This window comes from Gymnoscopelus microlampas, assembly GCF_963454915.1.
Source record: "Gymnoscopelus microlampas genome assembly, chromosome: 7".
In the NCBI taxonomy this organism is placed as follows: domain Eukaryota; kingdom Metazoa; phylum Chordata; class Actinopteri; order Myctophiformes; family Myctophidae; genus Gymnoscopelus; species Gymnoscopelus microlampas.
This window is the reverse complement of record NC_139944.1, coordinates 58,460,686-58,475,685: the sequence shown is the minus strand read 5'-3', so window position 1 is coordinate 58,475,685 and position 15,000 is coordinate 58,460,686. Positions and strand designations below refer to the sequence as shown.

General features: G+C 43.2%; 1 protein-coding gene across 1 annotated transcript in view; it reads right to left on the bottom strand.

The window, feature by feature from the left end:
- Positions 1-15,000, bottom strand: part of dnah9 (dynein, axonemal, heavy chain 9) — a gene marked incomplete at both ends in the record, with an annotated part of 202,183 nt that overhangs the window by 117,141 nt on the left and 70,042 nt on the right. Inside the window, 6 exons of the mRNA XM_084061956.1 lie at positions 3,643-3,882; positions 4,927-5,052; positions 8,373-8,525; positions 10,576-10,702; positions 11,485-11,615; positions 11,768-12,045. Coding sequence (XP_083918082.1) covers positions 3,643-3,882; positions 4,927-5,052; positions 8,373-8,525; positions 10,576-10,702; positions 11,485-11,615; positions 11,768-12,045 — 1,055 coding nt within the window. The remainder of the gene's footprint in view (positions 1-3,642; positions 3,883-4,926; positions 5,053-8,372; positions 8,526-10,575; positions 10,703-11,484; positions 11,616-11,767; positions 12,046-15,000) is intronic.

Below are 15,000 nucleotides of genomic sequence, written 5' to 3'. Positions count from 1 at the left end.
ATGTCATATTGATGACATCACTCTTACCCAAGTATGGAGGGAGCGGCATCCTGCACACATCGGTGTTGCTAGGCATGCATGGCAACCGATTATGTTGTGAGTGAGGTCAGACCAAAGCTCTGCTCAGATATATGAGGTGTGAAGTTACTTTAGACTTCCACTTCTAGACCAGAAGATGGTGTGTCCACACGTGTTGTGAGAGAAAGGTATACAGAACTTTGGTAGACAAAGAATACAGGGAGATAGAGAGGGAACATTGTCCAGCCTCAACAGAACCTACAACTCTGTTCCCATCACAGTCCTTGTACAACAGCAGCACTGACCATGAACCGCCACTCCTGTAGAAAACCTTTCTACTGTAAACAGTGTGACAAAAGTTTCAGTAGGTCATATAGTCTTAAGACACACCGGCATTTGTGAAACATGTATGATGATGATCCATAATGATCTCACAGAGCATTCCCATTCACGCTGGAGGCTAATATAACCAAATCAGGCTGTTACTGCATGCTTACAGAGAGAGAGGAGCAACGATCCGGTGGGAGGTTACCATAATGCTTAATTTATGCACGTACCGCATGCTGCAGAAATACAAGGTTTTCCAGTTTTAAAGGTGTCCTACCACTAACAAAAAATGAAAATTATGTTAAATATGCATTGCTAAAATGAACATATTTATTTGATCTTGGTACAAACAAAAATCAAGTGGTATTCTCTTTTTTTTCTTTTTTTAATATATGTATATATATTTTTTTTTATCCCACGATTTTGTAAACCTTTTTTCACCCGGTGCCAATTATCTAAGTGATCCTGGGCACTACACTCCCCCCGCCAGCCTAGGGAGCCCAGAGCCGAGCTCATGCCTCCTTCAATGCATGAGAGCCAACTGACCTTCTTGTCACCTGACAGGGGGGAGTTTCCCTGGTAGGACGTAGCGTGTGGAAGGAACACGTTATTCCAACCAGTTCCTTTCCCCTCCATCAGGCGCCCTGGCTGTCATGGGGGAGGCGTTATAGTGACCAGGATTACTGCATGTTTTTGTGAGGGTACCTACCCTAGGAGACACTAGGGTAGGTACCATGGCAACCCATGGCAACCCTAACCGGTACCATGGTAACCGCTTGTCAATTGTGTTATTGTGTTTGTGGTTGTGTTAGTGTGTGTGTAGTGGTTGTGTTAGTGTGTGTGTAGTGGTTGTGTTAGTGTGTGTGTAGTGGTTGTGTTAGTGTGTGTGTAGTGGTTGTGTTAGTGTGTGTGTAGTGGTTGTGTTAGTGTGTGTGTAGTGGTTGTTGCGAACGCAGCTGAAGGAGGCACGCCTCGCAAGTGGAGCTTACTATGAAACCGTGCTCGGGTTGTGTGTCTGTCTGTGTGCAGTATTGTGTGCACTGCCTACAGTGTGGCTGAAATCCGCCTGCCCCTGGGTGACTAATTACACTCCTCTGAGAGAAATATAGCAGCTACAGTAAAAAATAACACATCTAAAAGCATCTAGATGAGTTCAGCTATTGGGATATCTAAGAATGCCATGTCATTTGTGGCCGGATGGCAAGTTGAAAACGCCTTAGTTTGAAGAGAGTTGTAGATTTCTGGCCATGAAGAACGCAGGAATGTAGACAATGGCCCTGATTCATAAAGGGATTTGCGACCATATTTTGTACGTACCGGCATTTAGGACAAGTCGTACATATCCACCTGATGCATAAAGATTTTTTGGTCTGTGTTTTGTGCGTCAGGTGCGCACGTTCTCAGGTCAGCCCCGAGGCTGGCGTACCAGGGCTGAAATGTGCGTATGTCTTTAGAATGCTTTATTCTTCATGCCAAAATCAATTACAACAGTGGCAAACCTCAAATAAAATATATTTGTGCCCAACATTTGTCAACACATATGTATAAAAAAAAAAAAAAAATGTCAAACGATGTATTGCTTGTAGCCTATGCAATATAGACATGATGTAGATTCCACCGCTTTCTATTTATTTTCCATCTCAGCCAAAGTGTCACGTAATAATGAAAATAAGCTATGATGCCTTAATGAAACTGCGGAGGGACTGACTGCATCAGTATCCGTGTCGCGGTATTAATTTGTAAAGCCTACTGTAGGCTACTGTATATTGATCACCTACTGTAGGCTACTGTATATTGATCACATGAACGCCACACACAACAGCCTAATAAATATTACCATCTGATGAGGAAAAATAAAGTGGATGAAAGCTGTGTCCAGAACCATTCCCCATTCCGACGTAGGACAGTGATATCCAAAATGAACTAATTTAATCAATAAGTAATCAATAAGCTCTGGTCCATAATCGGATAGCAGCGTTCCACTTGTATGCCCTGGATTTATTTTCAACATCATCTTTTTGATAACGTGAGCAATGTTATATCCTTTCCAGGTTAATAGTCTATTATTTGCTGGCGGGGTTAAACCTTGTAAACATTACTCATTACGTTCAGCTGATCCATCGTGCAATAGTGGGACTCGCTTCCAGACAGATCAGAATGATGTTCAAGTTCTCTGTCAGTGTCAAGGCATTGCGGCCGGGCCGACAGCTGTAAGTTTGGACGAGAAGTTAAACTCCGGTGTTGCCAGATTTTGTGAGAGAAATAAGCAACCAGGTCTATGAAAATAAGCCCAAAAGAAGCAACTGGCACTTAGGCCATTTATTATAAGCACTTTAATTAAACCGTTGTGAGCTTGTAGATCTGCTATATTTAAACAAAAATCTTGTAATACAATGTGGAATATTTGGAAGATTTTTTAAACATTCTAACAACACAAATCTGCCTCCAGCTGGCACAAAACATTTTCAGATGGGGCTTATAGGGATAAATTAGCCTACATATTAACTTGGGGGTCCATGACATAAAGATATTTGAGAACCACCGGTTAAAACAATTGAACAATTGTGAAGCAAGCCCAAATAACCAACTACACTTTAGAAACAAGCCCAAAAAACTGCACCCCACTTCTACCAATATTTACAAGCAACTTTACAGAAAAATAAGCGCAAATTCGCTTATAATAAGCGGACATGGCAACACTGTGCCGTAAAGTGACGTTAAAGTTGGATGCTGTTGGATGCAGACTTCGAGATTAATCAGATCCTACACCTGGTCATACACACGTCTCTGTCATATACGACACCCCTTTTGAATCGCACGTCCGTTAGTGAGTACCAGAAATACGACCTCCTTTAAGAACTTCATTTACACCATATTTACGACCCTCGTTATGAATCGGGGCCAATGCTCTGATTAAAATGCACAACAGCCTGCAACATGCCTAAACCAAACACATTTCACAAACTACAAAGACAAAAAACATTAAAAACAAAAAGAAGAAAAACACAACAAACAAACGTAAACATTTTAAAAAAGACAAAAAAGAATGGGTCTAGCGGTATGGAGCCTTCTTGTGGCGGCCCCGTTCTCACTAATTTAACTGTACCACCCACTTCACTGTACCACCCACTGCACCACCCACTTCACTGTACCACCCACTGTACCACCCACTTCTCTACAATCGCTCATTCCTTTACATTCTTCTTATTGTTAGCTGCGTTCGCTTCCCGCGTTCACACGTCTTACTTTCTAAGACGTGTTAAGACTTGTTAGTCGTGTGTAGTGGTTATTGTGTACCTTCTGGCTGATGACCTTTGACACCACGTCTCGGGCGTGCACGTCGATGGTGCACAGGGTCATGACCTTCTGGCGGTCGCCCGGCGACAGCTGGCCAATCAGCATGGAGATGAGCGTGTTGAGCTGAGACACCTGCTTCCTGTGGTAGTCCTTCATGGCGTTCTCTAGCCCCTCCTCCAGGCGGCCAAAGGCCACGCCCACGTCGTAGGTCCACCAAATCTGGGTGCAGGTCAGCGCCACCTGCAGTCACAATGCCGTTATGTCAGGTGATTTTATTTTGAAGTTTCAGTCACAATGCCGTTGTGTCAGGTGATTTTATTTTGAAGTTTCAGTCACAATGCCGTTATGTCAGGTGATTTTATTTTGAAGTTTCAGTCACAATGCTGTTATGTCAGGTCATTTTATTTTGAAGTTTCAGCCACAATGCCGTTATGTCAGGTAATTTTATTTTGAAGTTTCAGTCTGGAACGTGGTCTCAACCAATCAGAAGGTCCCATCCCTTCAGGCTATGGGATGCAGCAGAGCTAGCGTTAGCATCCTGTCGCTCAGGCTGCCCAAGGAGAGATAGATGGCCCGTGTGAAGCGTGAGAAATAAGCATACTTCTCACCTATAAGGTTTTCAGATACATATGTTAGTGTATTGTTTAAGTTTAAAATGAATAATTCACTATAGAGTCTATCTGTCATCACGCAGTATGTTTTTGTTTGACAGGAAGTAATTAAGATTGGCTTTTTAAGGACTTTTGATATAAGAAAACTATTAGTTTGACATCTATCGTTACATATGACCATGATACGGATATGCCCTAAAAGTCTTTAAAGCTATAACAGGATAGGAACCTCTTTCTGTCTCTATTTTCATTCCACTAAAACGATGGAGCTTTTGCACAAACATGATTTGGGTCCGTAGGCCTACAGCTGAAGTTCAGCTAAAGTAGACAAAGATTTGTCATAAACAGGGAAACATTCATTGAAAATGGGTAAACATTTGGTGAAAATAGCAGATATATAAATATGAACGGCAGTGGTTTCCTGAGCTGGATTAATATTTAATACACATATAGATATATATATGGTTACCTGAGCTGGATTATAATATATAATACACATATAGATATATATATGGTTTCCTGAGCTGGATTAATATATAATACACATATAGATATATATGGTTACCTGAGCTGGGTTAATATATAATATATAATGTAATGTAAATTAATATATGGTTACCTGAGCTGGGTTAATATATAATATATAATGTAATGTAAATTAATATATGGTTACCTGAGCTGGATAGTCGAACAGCCATTGTTCTCTGGGTTTGTCTTCATAAGTATTCACTGCCTCACTCATCTGATGACGAACTGTGGACCGCATGGAGTCTAGAACCCTGTTCAACCACACCTCCACCTAAAACACATAAAACACACCTTAAACACCTCCACATAAAACGAGAGTTATGCATATAACTAAGGTTCTACGAATTCCGGATGACCGCCAGAGGCAGTGTTTTCAACACCTGGATATTCATCGCGCGCTCGCGCATAGGTCGAATATTAATACCAACAAAGTCACTTGTGACCTGTGTACACGCACGCCACCTATATAGGTGCGGTGCACACAGCGATCATCCTCTTGAAATCTTTTCGTCGAGAATGAGATTCCGAGTGACAGTCAACTCTGGCGGTCATCCGGAATTCGTAGAACCTTAGTTATATGCATAACTCTCGTTGTACTTCATTCCTTCTGACCGCCAGAGGCAGTGTTTTCAACACCTGGATGACTAATACCAACATAGTCACGAGGAATCTGCGCTTACCGAGGTCGGTTTGCAGATAGAATGAACAGACAACAACACAGCCGTCGCTGCGAGACGGCCAGGTTGACTATATATATATATATATATATATATATATAGGAGCGGGCAAAAACCCATGACAGATGAAGCCCATTCGGCTGCATCTCCTGGCCTGCTCTAAGCCTGTATCACTGAGGGAGAGGCTCTGGCAACACCCGCGGTCAAGAAATGCCTTGGGGGAACCTAGAGGCCCACTGAAGACGTACATTTGCCTGAACGCAGCAATGAAAGTCTCCATTAAGCCAAGGCACAGCTGTGCCCTTCATCACAGACAAATACAACCAAACTCCAGCCATCACAGCTATGTCCTGCCACAGAGCCCGGACGGGACACAATAGGCAGGCACTAGAATGCAGTTGCTCCACCCCTGGTTGAGGAGCAAACTAACAAATCAATAGGCTAGCTGACGTGAAAGGCAGAAAGCCTCTGAGGACGTAAGGAGGGGTCGGCCACATGGTAAACCCAGACCCATCGGAATCCCACTTTAACAATCTCTGGCAATGGCCAGGGCATGAAGCCCACCTACTCACTTCTGCAGATGAAGCAGTGAGGACAAAGAGTACTAGCAGATAGTCATCTGAGAGCAGCCTGATGTACCGGCTGGGGACAAAGCTTCCAATACCACAGGCAAGCATCATGAAGGCACCCATGCAACCTGTGGGAGCCACACGCGGAGAGCATCTCAATGGTAGAGAGGTTGACCCCTCTACTCAACATCATCCGCAGATATCTAGGGCAGCATAAGAGCAGAGCAAAGCTCCCACCTATACAGTGGCCCTTGTCCCAACTAGAGCACAATTCACACTCGCTGGCGTGCAACGCCCTGGTGTACGATGTACTAAAATCCAGTAATGTTCGGACAATAGTTTTGAGTTTCAGTGTAAATCAAGTAGATCAAGCAGAAACCTTCCAATTGAACTGAACTGCCTGTTCACGGTGTACTATGCTGCAAGGCCTGTCGGGTAGCAGGCCCAAACGTCTGGCCTGGAATGACAGGCAGAGTGTGAAGTGTCTCACTGCCCCTCCATGAGAGTGGGGCCTGTTGGAATGGTCCACACCCTTTTCCTTTTTTCCCCACATTTGTACATACGTGAAATTCATCCGCTGTATTTATTTACCCATCCTAGAACTACTAGGAGCAGTGAGCAGCCATTCAACGGCGCTCAGGGGGCAATTAGGGGCTCAGATAGGGACACACATCAACCCATTGCTGGCCTGGCATCGACCCCGGGACATCCAGAGGCTCTGGCTCCCCATGCGGGCCACTAACCACTCAGTTATGGCCACCCCTTAGAAAAGCCACACGTGGCACTGACATTATGCAAGTAGACAGTCTGCTGATTCTCTAATCATGCAAGCAAACGCCTAGAGTGATAGGCGCTGCATAGGCGCTGTACAGGCGCTGTGTCTGCGTATCAACACTCGCATGCCGGAGGGCCAGGGCGAGGTAGTTAAGGGAATGTCCAATACATCCCATTCCAGCTGCTGTGGCATGGCTCTAGGTAGCAGACCAGAGACTAACACTGTGGCCATGAGCAACAGTCATCCAGCTCAACAGCTTCATCTAGTGACACCACCAGAGAAGCAATGTTTACAGTTTAGGCTTTTAGCAGGCGCTCTTAATCCGGATCGACTTACAGTAAGGTAATGTAAGTAAAGTAAGCAATGTTGGCATCAACCACTAGCCTTAGGTCTAGGCCATATTGGGCTGTACTCCCCATGGCTGGCCAATTAGCCAAACATTCACAGCCATAGCCTGTGTCAGGCACCCTAGTCAGGACATGACTGGCACAAGTAATGGACCTTCTCTTCTGGGACCAGAGGGGACCAGCAATTGTTGCAATAATCCATGGGCAACAGCAACAGTGAGACACTCAATACTACTGATGACGTAGCCGTAGCGAAAGCGAGAATCATTCAGGCTACAGTGTCAAGGACACAGTATGATAGTCAAGAAGTGGAGAAGCGAACCACTTCAATCGTCATATAGAATTATTTAAGACTATTGCACTACCAAGCACATAGTATTATCTGGATAGCAGCAGAGCGACATACACTCAAGCTATGATATCAAGTATTCACAGTATGCTGCATATGTTGAATAGCAGTAGTGAGTACCAGGTACACACAGTATTAGTGGGTAACAGCAGAAGAGCGAGATACACTCAGTGCTATTGATAACGTAGCCATAGCAAAAGAGCTAGAATCGTTCAGCTACAGTGTCAAGTAACTATGTACTTGTTAATGTATTCCGTTGCCTTGGACCCCAGGAAGAATAGCTGCTGGCTGTCCTTTCGCCGCAGCTAATGGGGATCCATTGGCAATAAACAAAGCTTATTGATTATCAGTACACAGCGTACAATGTTACTAATATGTAACGTCGTCGTAGCAAGGAGCGCGAACCACTCAAGCCACAGTGTCAAGTCATGTGTCAAATACATACAGTATGATAACCAAGTGATGGCAAAGCGAGACACACTTGAACCATACTAGTATTATAATTCTATTTTACTGCCAAGCACAAAACAGTATAATCCGAATAGCAGCAGCGCGAGTCACACTCAAGCTATGATACGCACTCAAACTGTGAGGTTAAGCACACACAGTGGCAGTATAGGCATATCCCACCTTAAACACCTCCACCTAAAACACAGCACCCACACTTTAAACTAAACGCCTCCACATAGACACAATACAAACTAGCACCACAGTCCATACCTGTCCAGTGCACACATATCTATCTATCTATCTATCTATCTATCTATCTATCTATCTATCTATCTATCTATCTAGAGAGACAGAGAGACAGAGAGACAGAGAGAGAGAGAGAGAGAGAGAGAGAGAGAGAGAGAGAGAAAGAGAGAATATTTACCTGTCCAGTGCAGTCACAGGGCTGGTGGAAGGTGACATACTCGTCCTCTTTACTAAACATGCCCAGACTAGTCTTAGTAGGATTGCCTTCAGAGTCCGTTTCAAACTGCATCCTGGCCATGTTGTCAAACAGCTTGGACAGATGATTCTGAACCTGTTACACAGAACATGGTTTATGCTTCATTTAGTTTAGTACAAGTCACTGTGGATAAATAAGAGTGTCTGATAGCCTACGTGTGGATAGAGTTAGAGTTAAGGTTAGGGTTAGTGTGGATAAATAAGTGTGGATAGGGTTAGAGTTAGGGTTAGTGTGTGGATAAATAAGTGTGGATAGGATTAGAGTTAGGGTTAGTGTGTGGATAAATAAGTGTGTCTGATAGCCTACGTGTGGATAGGGTTAGAGTTAGGGTTAGAGTTAGGGTTAGTGTGGATAAATAAGTGTGGATAAATAAGTGTGGATAGGGTTAGAGTTAGGGTTAGTGTGTGGATAAATAAGTGTGGATAGGGTTAGAGTTAGAGTTAGTGTGTGGATAAATAAGTGTGGATAAATAAGTGTGGATAGGGTTAGAGTTAGGGTTAGTGTGTGGATAAATAAGTGTGGATAGGGTTAGAGTTAGAGTTAGTGTGTGGATAAATAAGTGTGGATAGGGTTAGAGTTAGGGTTAGTGTGGATAAATAAGTGTGGATAGGGTTAGAGATAGGGTTAGTGTGGATAAATAAGAGTGGATAGGGTTAGAGTTAGGGTTAGTGTGGATAAATAAGTGTGGATAGGGTTAGAGTTAGGGTTAGTGTGGATAAATAAGAGTGGATAGGGTTAGAGTTAGGGTTAGTGTGTGGATAAATAAGTGTGGATAGGGTTAGAGTTAGAGTTAGTGTGGATAAATAAGTGTGGATAGGGTTAGAGTTAGGGTTAGTGTGTGGATAAATAAGTGTGGATAGGGTTAGAGATAGGGTTAGTGTGGATAAATAAGTGTGGATAGGGTTAGAGTTAGGGTTAGTGTGGATAAATAAGTGTGGATAGGGCTAGAGTTAGGGTTAGTGTGGATACATAAGTGTGGATAGGGTTAGAGTTAGGGTTAGTGTGGATAAATAAGTGTGGATAGGGTTAGAGTTAGGGTTAGTGTGGATAAATAAGTGTGGATAGGGTTAGAGTTAGGGTTAGTGTGGATAAATAAGTGTGGATAGGGTTAGAGTTAGGGTTAGTGTGGATAAATAAGTGTGGATAGGGTTAGAGTTAGGGTTAGTGTGGATAAATAAGTGTGGATAGGGTTAGAGTTAGGGTTAGTGTGGATAAATAAGTGTGGATAGGGTTAGAGTTAGGGTTAGTGTGGATAAATAAGTGTGGATAGGGTTAGAGTTAGGGTTAGTGTGGATAAATAAGTGTGGATAGGGTTAGAGTTAGAGTTAGTGTGGATAAATAAGTGTGGATAGGGTTAGAGTTAGGGTTAGTGTGGATAAATAAGTGTGGATAGGGTTAGAGTTAGAGTTAGTGTGGATAAATAAGTGTGGATAGGGTTAGAGTTAGGGTTAGTGTGTGGATAAATAAGTGTGGATAGGGTTAGAGATAGGGTTAGTGTGGATAAATAAGTGTGGATAGGGTTAGAGTTAGAGTTAGTGTGGATAAATAAGAGTGGATAGGGTTAGAGATAGGGTTAGTGTGTGGATAAATAAGAGTGGATAGGGTTAGAGTTAGGGTTAGTGTGGATAAATAAGTGTGGATAGGGTTAGAGTTAGGGTTAGTGTGGATAAATAAGTGTGGATAGGGTTAGAGTTAGGGTTAGTGTGGATAAATAAGTGTGGATAGGGTTAGAGTTAGGGTTAGTGTGGATAAATAAGTGTGGATAGGGTTAGAGTTAGGGTTAGTGTGGATAAATAAGTGTGGATAGGGTTAGAGATAGGGTTAGTGTGTGGATAAATAAGTGTGGATAGGGTTAGAGTTAGGGTTAGTGTAGATAAATAAGTGTGGATAGGGTTAGAGTTAGGGTTAGTGTGTGGATAAATAAGTGTGGATAGGGTTAGAGTTAGGGTTAGTGTGGATAAATAAGTGTGGATAGGGTTAGAGTTAGGGTTAGTGTGGATACATAAGTGTGGATAGGGTTAGAGTTAGGGTTAGTGTGGATAAATAAGAGTGTCTGATAAAGTGACTGAATTGTTTGTGTGCTGTGTGCAACGCAGGGGTCAAGGGTCAAGCAGCGACCTCTGACCTGATGAGGGTTGGTCCCATTGGACAGAATGTCCAGCAGGTCAGCTGATGAGATGAAGTAGAACCTGGGGAAGGCCAGGCGCTTGGTGTCCAGATACTCTTTCAGAGCCTTCTCACACAGAGACAGTCTGTGAGGGAAGAACACACACACACACACACACACACACACACACACACACACACACACATTTTGAATAGTTGTGAGGAGGTCTGGGTCTGCAGCCCCATACCAGGAGGTCTAGGGCAGTGGTTCTCAAACTTTTTCATGTCAAGGACCCCCAAATTGACACTTATTAGCCCGCGGACCCCCATTTGAAAAGATACGCCAGGGACCCTCATAAGAGAAGATTTTTACGGCTCTCTAGCAGTGATTTTCAACCATTTTAATTTCAATGACCCCTAGTTTGACATGCATTAGGCTACGGACCCCCATTTAATGGCATTTATACCTCTGGGACCCCAATTCATATTGTAAAATCAATGTTAATGTAACTCTGAGAGTGTACAAATGGAACCAAATGGACCCTAACGGGTCCATTTGGTTCCATTTGTACACTCTCAGAGTTACAGACCCATAAGGGCCCATTTGGTTCCTGTCCATCATTTAGCTGGGGACCCCCTGGAACCCCCTCAAGTACCCCTGGGGGTCCCCGGACCCCACTTTGAGAACCAACGGTCTAGGGCTGTAAATGCTGTTTCTCTGCTGGAATATTCTTCATGAAATGGTCAACCCTTCACCCTGACAGACATAATGATGTATAAAGTCATAAAGACATAATGATGTATAAAGACATAATGATGTATAAAGACATAAAGACATAATGATGTATAAAGACATAATGATGTATAAAGACATAAAGACATAATGATGTATAAAGACATAATGATGTATAAAGACATGAAGCTTCACCTGTTCTGGAGGTCCTCCAGTCCACTCAACAGACCCGGTCTATTGGTGGCCTCCACTACGTTGGGCGTTCTGTGGACCGCATCCGCCAGATACTTAAAGTCCCTGTCGATCCCCTCGAAACGCTGGGAGTCCTGAGAGGGTGTGGTCATGAGGGGTCAGAGGTTAAAGAATAGACACTAGGTGTGTGCGTGTGCGTGTGCGTGCGTGCGTGCGTGCGCGCGCGCGCGTGCGTGCGTGCGCGTGCGCGTGCGTGCGTGCGCGTGCGCGTGTGTGTGTGTGTAACCTCAGGCAGCTGTGAGCGGATGTCATCAGATCCTATGAAGATGCTCTCCAGATGTGTCCAGGCTCGCTGCACCTCGAACCACAGCTGGATGACGCCGTCGGCCACCGACAGCTTCCGTTGCCACGACGACACTTCCTCCAGGAAGTGGGCGATGTGCTTAGAGGACATGAGGCTCTGCAGCGCCACCTGGTTGTCCTCCAGGGTCTCCATCAGCTCCTCGTCCGAGCGCAGCAGCGCCACCTGGGTGCGGTGGTGAGGCTCGTACTGGAACTGCATGCCTAGGAACAATAAATACAGTTTAAAGTAATACTAGGTAACTTTTTCAACAAAACTAAAGTTAAATTGTATATATTTTGTTGAGTGGCAAATGTTTCACAACTCCCACTCCATGAATTTCACCCCCGAAAGCCTTTTCTATTATCATTTCTAGTAGTTAAGCTACCTGTCCATGTAGAGTGTAGTTAAGCTACCTGTCCATGTAGAGTGTAGTTAAGCTACCTGTCCATGTAGAGTGTAGTTAAGCTACCTGTCCATGTAGAGTGTAATTAAGCTACCTGTCCATGTAGAGTGTAGTTAAGCTACCTGTCCATGTAGAGTGTAGTTAAGCTACATGTCCATGTAGAGTGTAGTAGTTAAGCTACCTGTCCATGTAGAGTGTAGTAGTTAAGCTACATGTCCATGTAGAGTGTAGTAGTTAAGCTACCTGTCCATGTAGAGTGTAGTAGTTAAGCTACCTGTCCATGTAGAGTGTAGTAGTTAAGCTACCTGTCCATGTAGAGTGTAGTAGTTAAGCTACCTGTCCATGTAGAGTGTAGTTAAGCTACATGTCCATGTAGAGTGTAGTAGTTAAGCTACCTGTCCATGTAGAGTGTAGTAGTTAAGCTACCTGTCCATGTAGAGTGCAGTAGTTAAGCTACCTGTCCATGTAGAGTGTAGTAGTTAAGCTACATGTCCATGTAGAGTGTAGTAGTTAAGCTACCTGTCCATGTAGAGTGTAGTAGTTAAGCTACCTGTCCATGTAGAGTGTAGTAGTTAAGCTACCTGTCCATGTAGAGTGTAGTAGTTAAGCTACCTGTCCATGTAGAGTGTAGTAGTTAAGCTACCTGTCCATGTAGAGTGTAGTAGTTAAGCTACCTGTCCATGTAGAGTGTAGTTAAGCTACATGTCCATGTAGAGTGTAGTAGTTAAGCTACCTGTCCATGTAGAGTGTAGTTAAGCTACATGTCCATGTAGAGTGTAGTAGTTAAGCTACATGTCCATGTAGAGTGTAGTAGTTAAGCTACCTGTCCATGTAGAGTGTAGTTGTTAAGCTACCTGTCCATGTAGAGTGTAGTAGTTAAGCTACCTGTCCATGTAGAGTGTAGTAGTTAAGCTACCTGTCCATGTAGAGTGTAGTAGTTAAGCTACCTGTCCATGTAGAGTGTAGTTAAGCTACATGTCCATGTAGAGTGTAGTAGTTAAGCTACCTGTCCATGTAGAGTGTAGTTAAAGGGGAAATCCACCCATTTTCAATATTTAACTATGTCATTAATATAGCATAAAGGAGTTGTGTCGAAATAAGAAAAAAGTTCCCCCCTTTCTGTATTGCCTTGAACTGGAAGATTGATTTTGGGTTTAACATGGCAAATTACAACACGATGAGTCATCATGTTGTAATTTGCAATGTTAAACCCAAAATCAATCCTCCAGTTCAAGGCAACACAGAAAGGGGGGAACTTTTTTCTTATTTCCACACAACTCCTTTATGCTATATTAATGACATAGTTAAATATTGAAAATGGGTGGATTTCCCCTTTAAGCTACATGTCCATGTAGAGTGTAGTAGTTAAGCTACATGTCCATGTAGAGTGTAGTAGTTAAGCTACCTGTCCATGTAGAGTGTAGTAGTTAAGCTACCTGTCCATGTAGAGTGTAGTTGTTAAGCTACCTGTCCATGTAGAGTGTAGTAGTTAAGCTACCTGTCCATGTAGAGTGTAGTTAAGCTACATGTCCATGTAGAGTGTAGTAGTTAAGCTACCTGTCCATGTAGAGTGTAGTTGTTAAGCTACCTGTCCATGTAGAGTGTAGTAGTTAAGCTACCTGTCCATGTAGAGTGTAGTAGTTAAGCTACCTGTCCATGTAGAGTGTAGTTGTTAAGCTACCTGTCCATGTAGAGTGTAGTAGTTAAGCTACCTGTCCATGTAGAGTGTAGTAGTTAAGCTACCTGTCCATGTAGAGTGTAGTAGTTAAGCTACCTGTCCATGTAGAGTGTAGTAGTTAAGCTACCTGTCCATGTAGAGTGTAGTAGTTAAGCTACCTGTCCATGTAGAGTGTAGTTGTTAAGCTACATGTCCATGTAGAGTGTAGTAGTTAAGCTACCTGTCCATGTAGAGTGTAGTTAAGCTACCTGTCCATGTAGAGTGTAGTAGTTAAGCTACCTGTCCATGTAGAGTGTAGTAGTTAAGCTACATGTCCATGTAGAGTGTAGTTAAGCTACCTGTCCATGTAGAGTGTAGTTAAGCTACCTGTCCATGTAGAGTGTAGTTGTTAAGCTACCTGTCCATGTAGAGTGTAGTAGTTAAGCTACATGTCCATGTAGAGTGCAGTAGTTAAGCTACCTGTCCATGTAGAGTGCAGTAGTTAAGCTACCTGTCCATGTAGAGTGTAGTAGTTAAGCTACATGTCCATGTAGAGTGTAGTAGTTAAGCAACATGTCCATGTAGAGTGTAGTAGTTAAGCTACCTGTCCATGTAGAGTGTAGTAGTTAAGCTACCTGTCCATGTAGAGTGTAGTTGTTAAGCTACCTGTCCATGTAGAGTGTAGTTAAGCTACATGTCCATGTAGAGTGTAGTAGTTAAGCTACCTGTCCATGTAGAGTGCAGTTAAGCTACCTGTCCATGTAGAGTGTAGTAGTTAAGCTACCTGTCCATGTAGAGTGTAGTAGTTAAGCAACATGTCCATGTAGAGTGTAGTAGTTAAGCAACATGTCCATGTAGAGTGTAGTTGTTAAGCTACCTGTCCATGTAGAGTGTAGTTAAGCTACATGTCCATGTAGAGTGTAGTAGTTAAGCTACCTGTCCATGTAGAGTGCAGTTAAGCTACCTGTCCATGTAGAGTGTAGTTAAGCTACCTGTCCATGTAGAGTGTAGTTAAGCTACCTGTCCATGTAGAGTGTAGTAGTTAAGCTACCTGTCCATGTAGAGTGTAGTAGTTAAGCTACCTGTCCATGTAGAGTGTAGTTGTTAAGCTACATG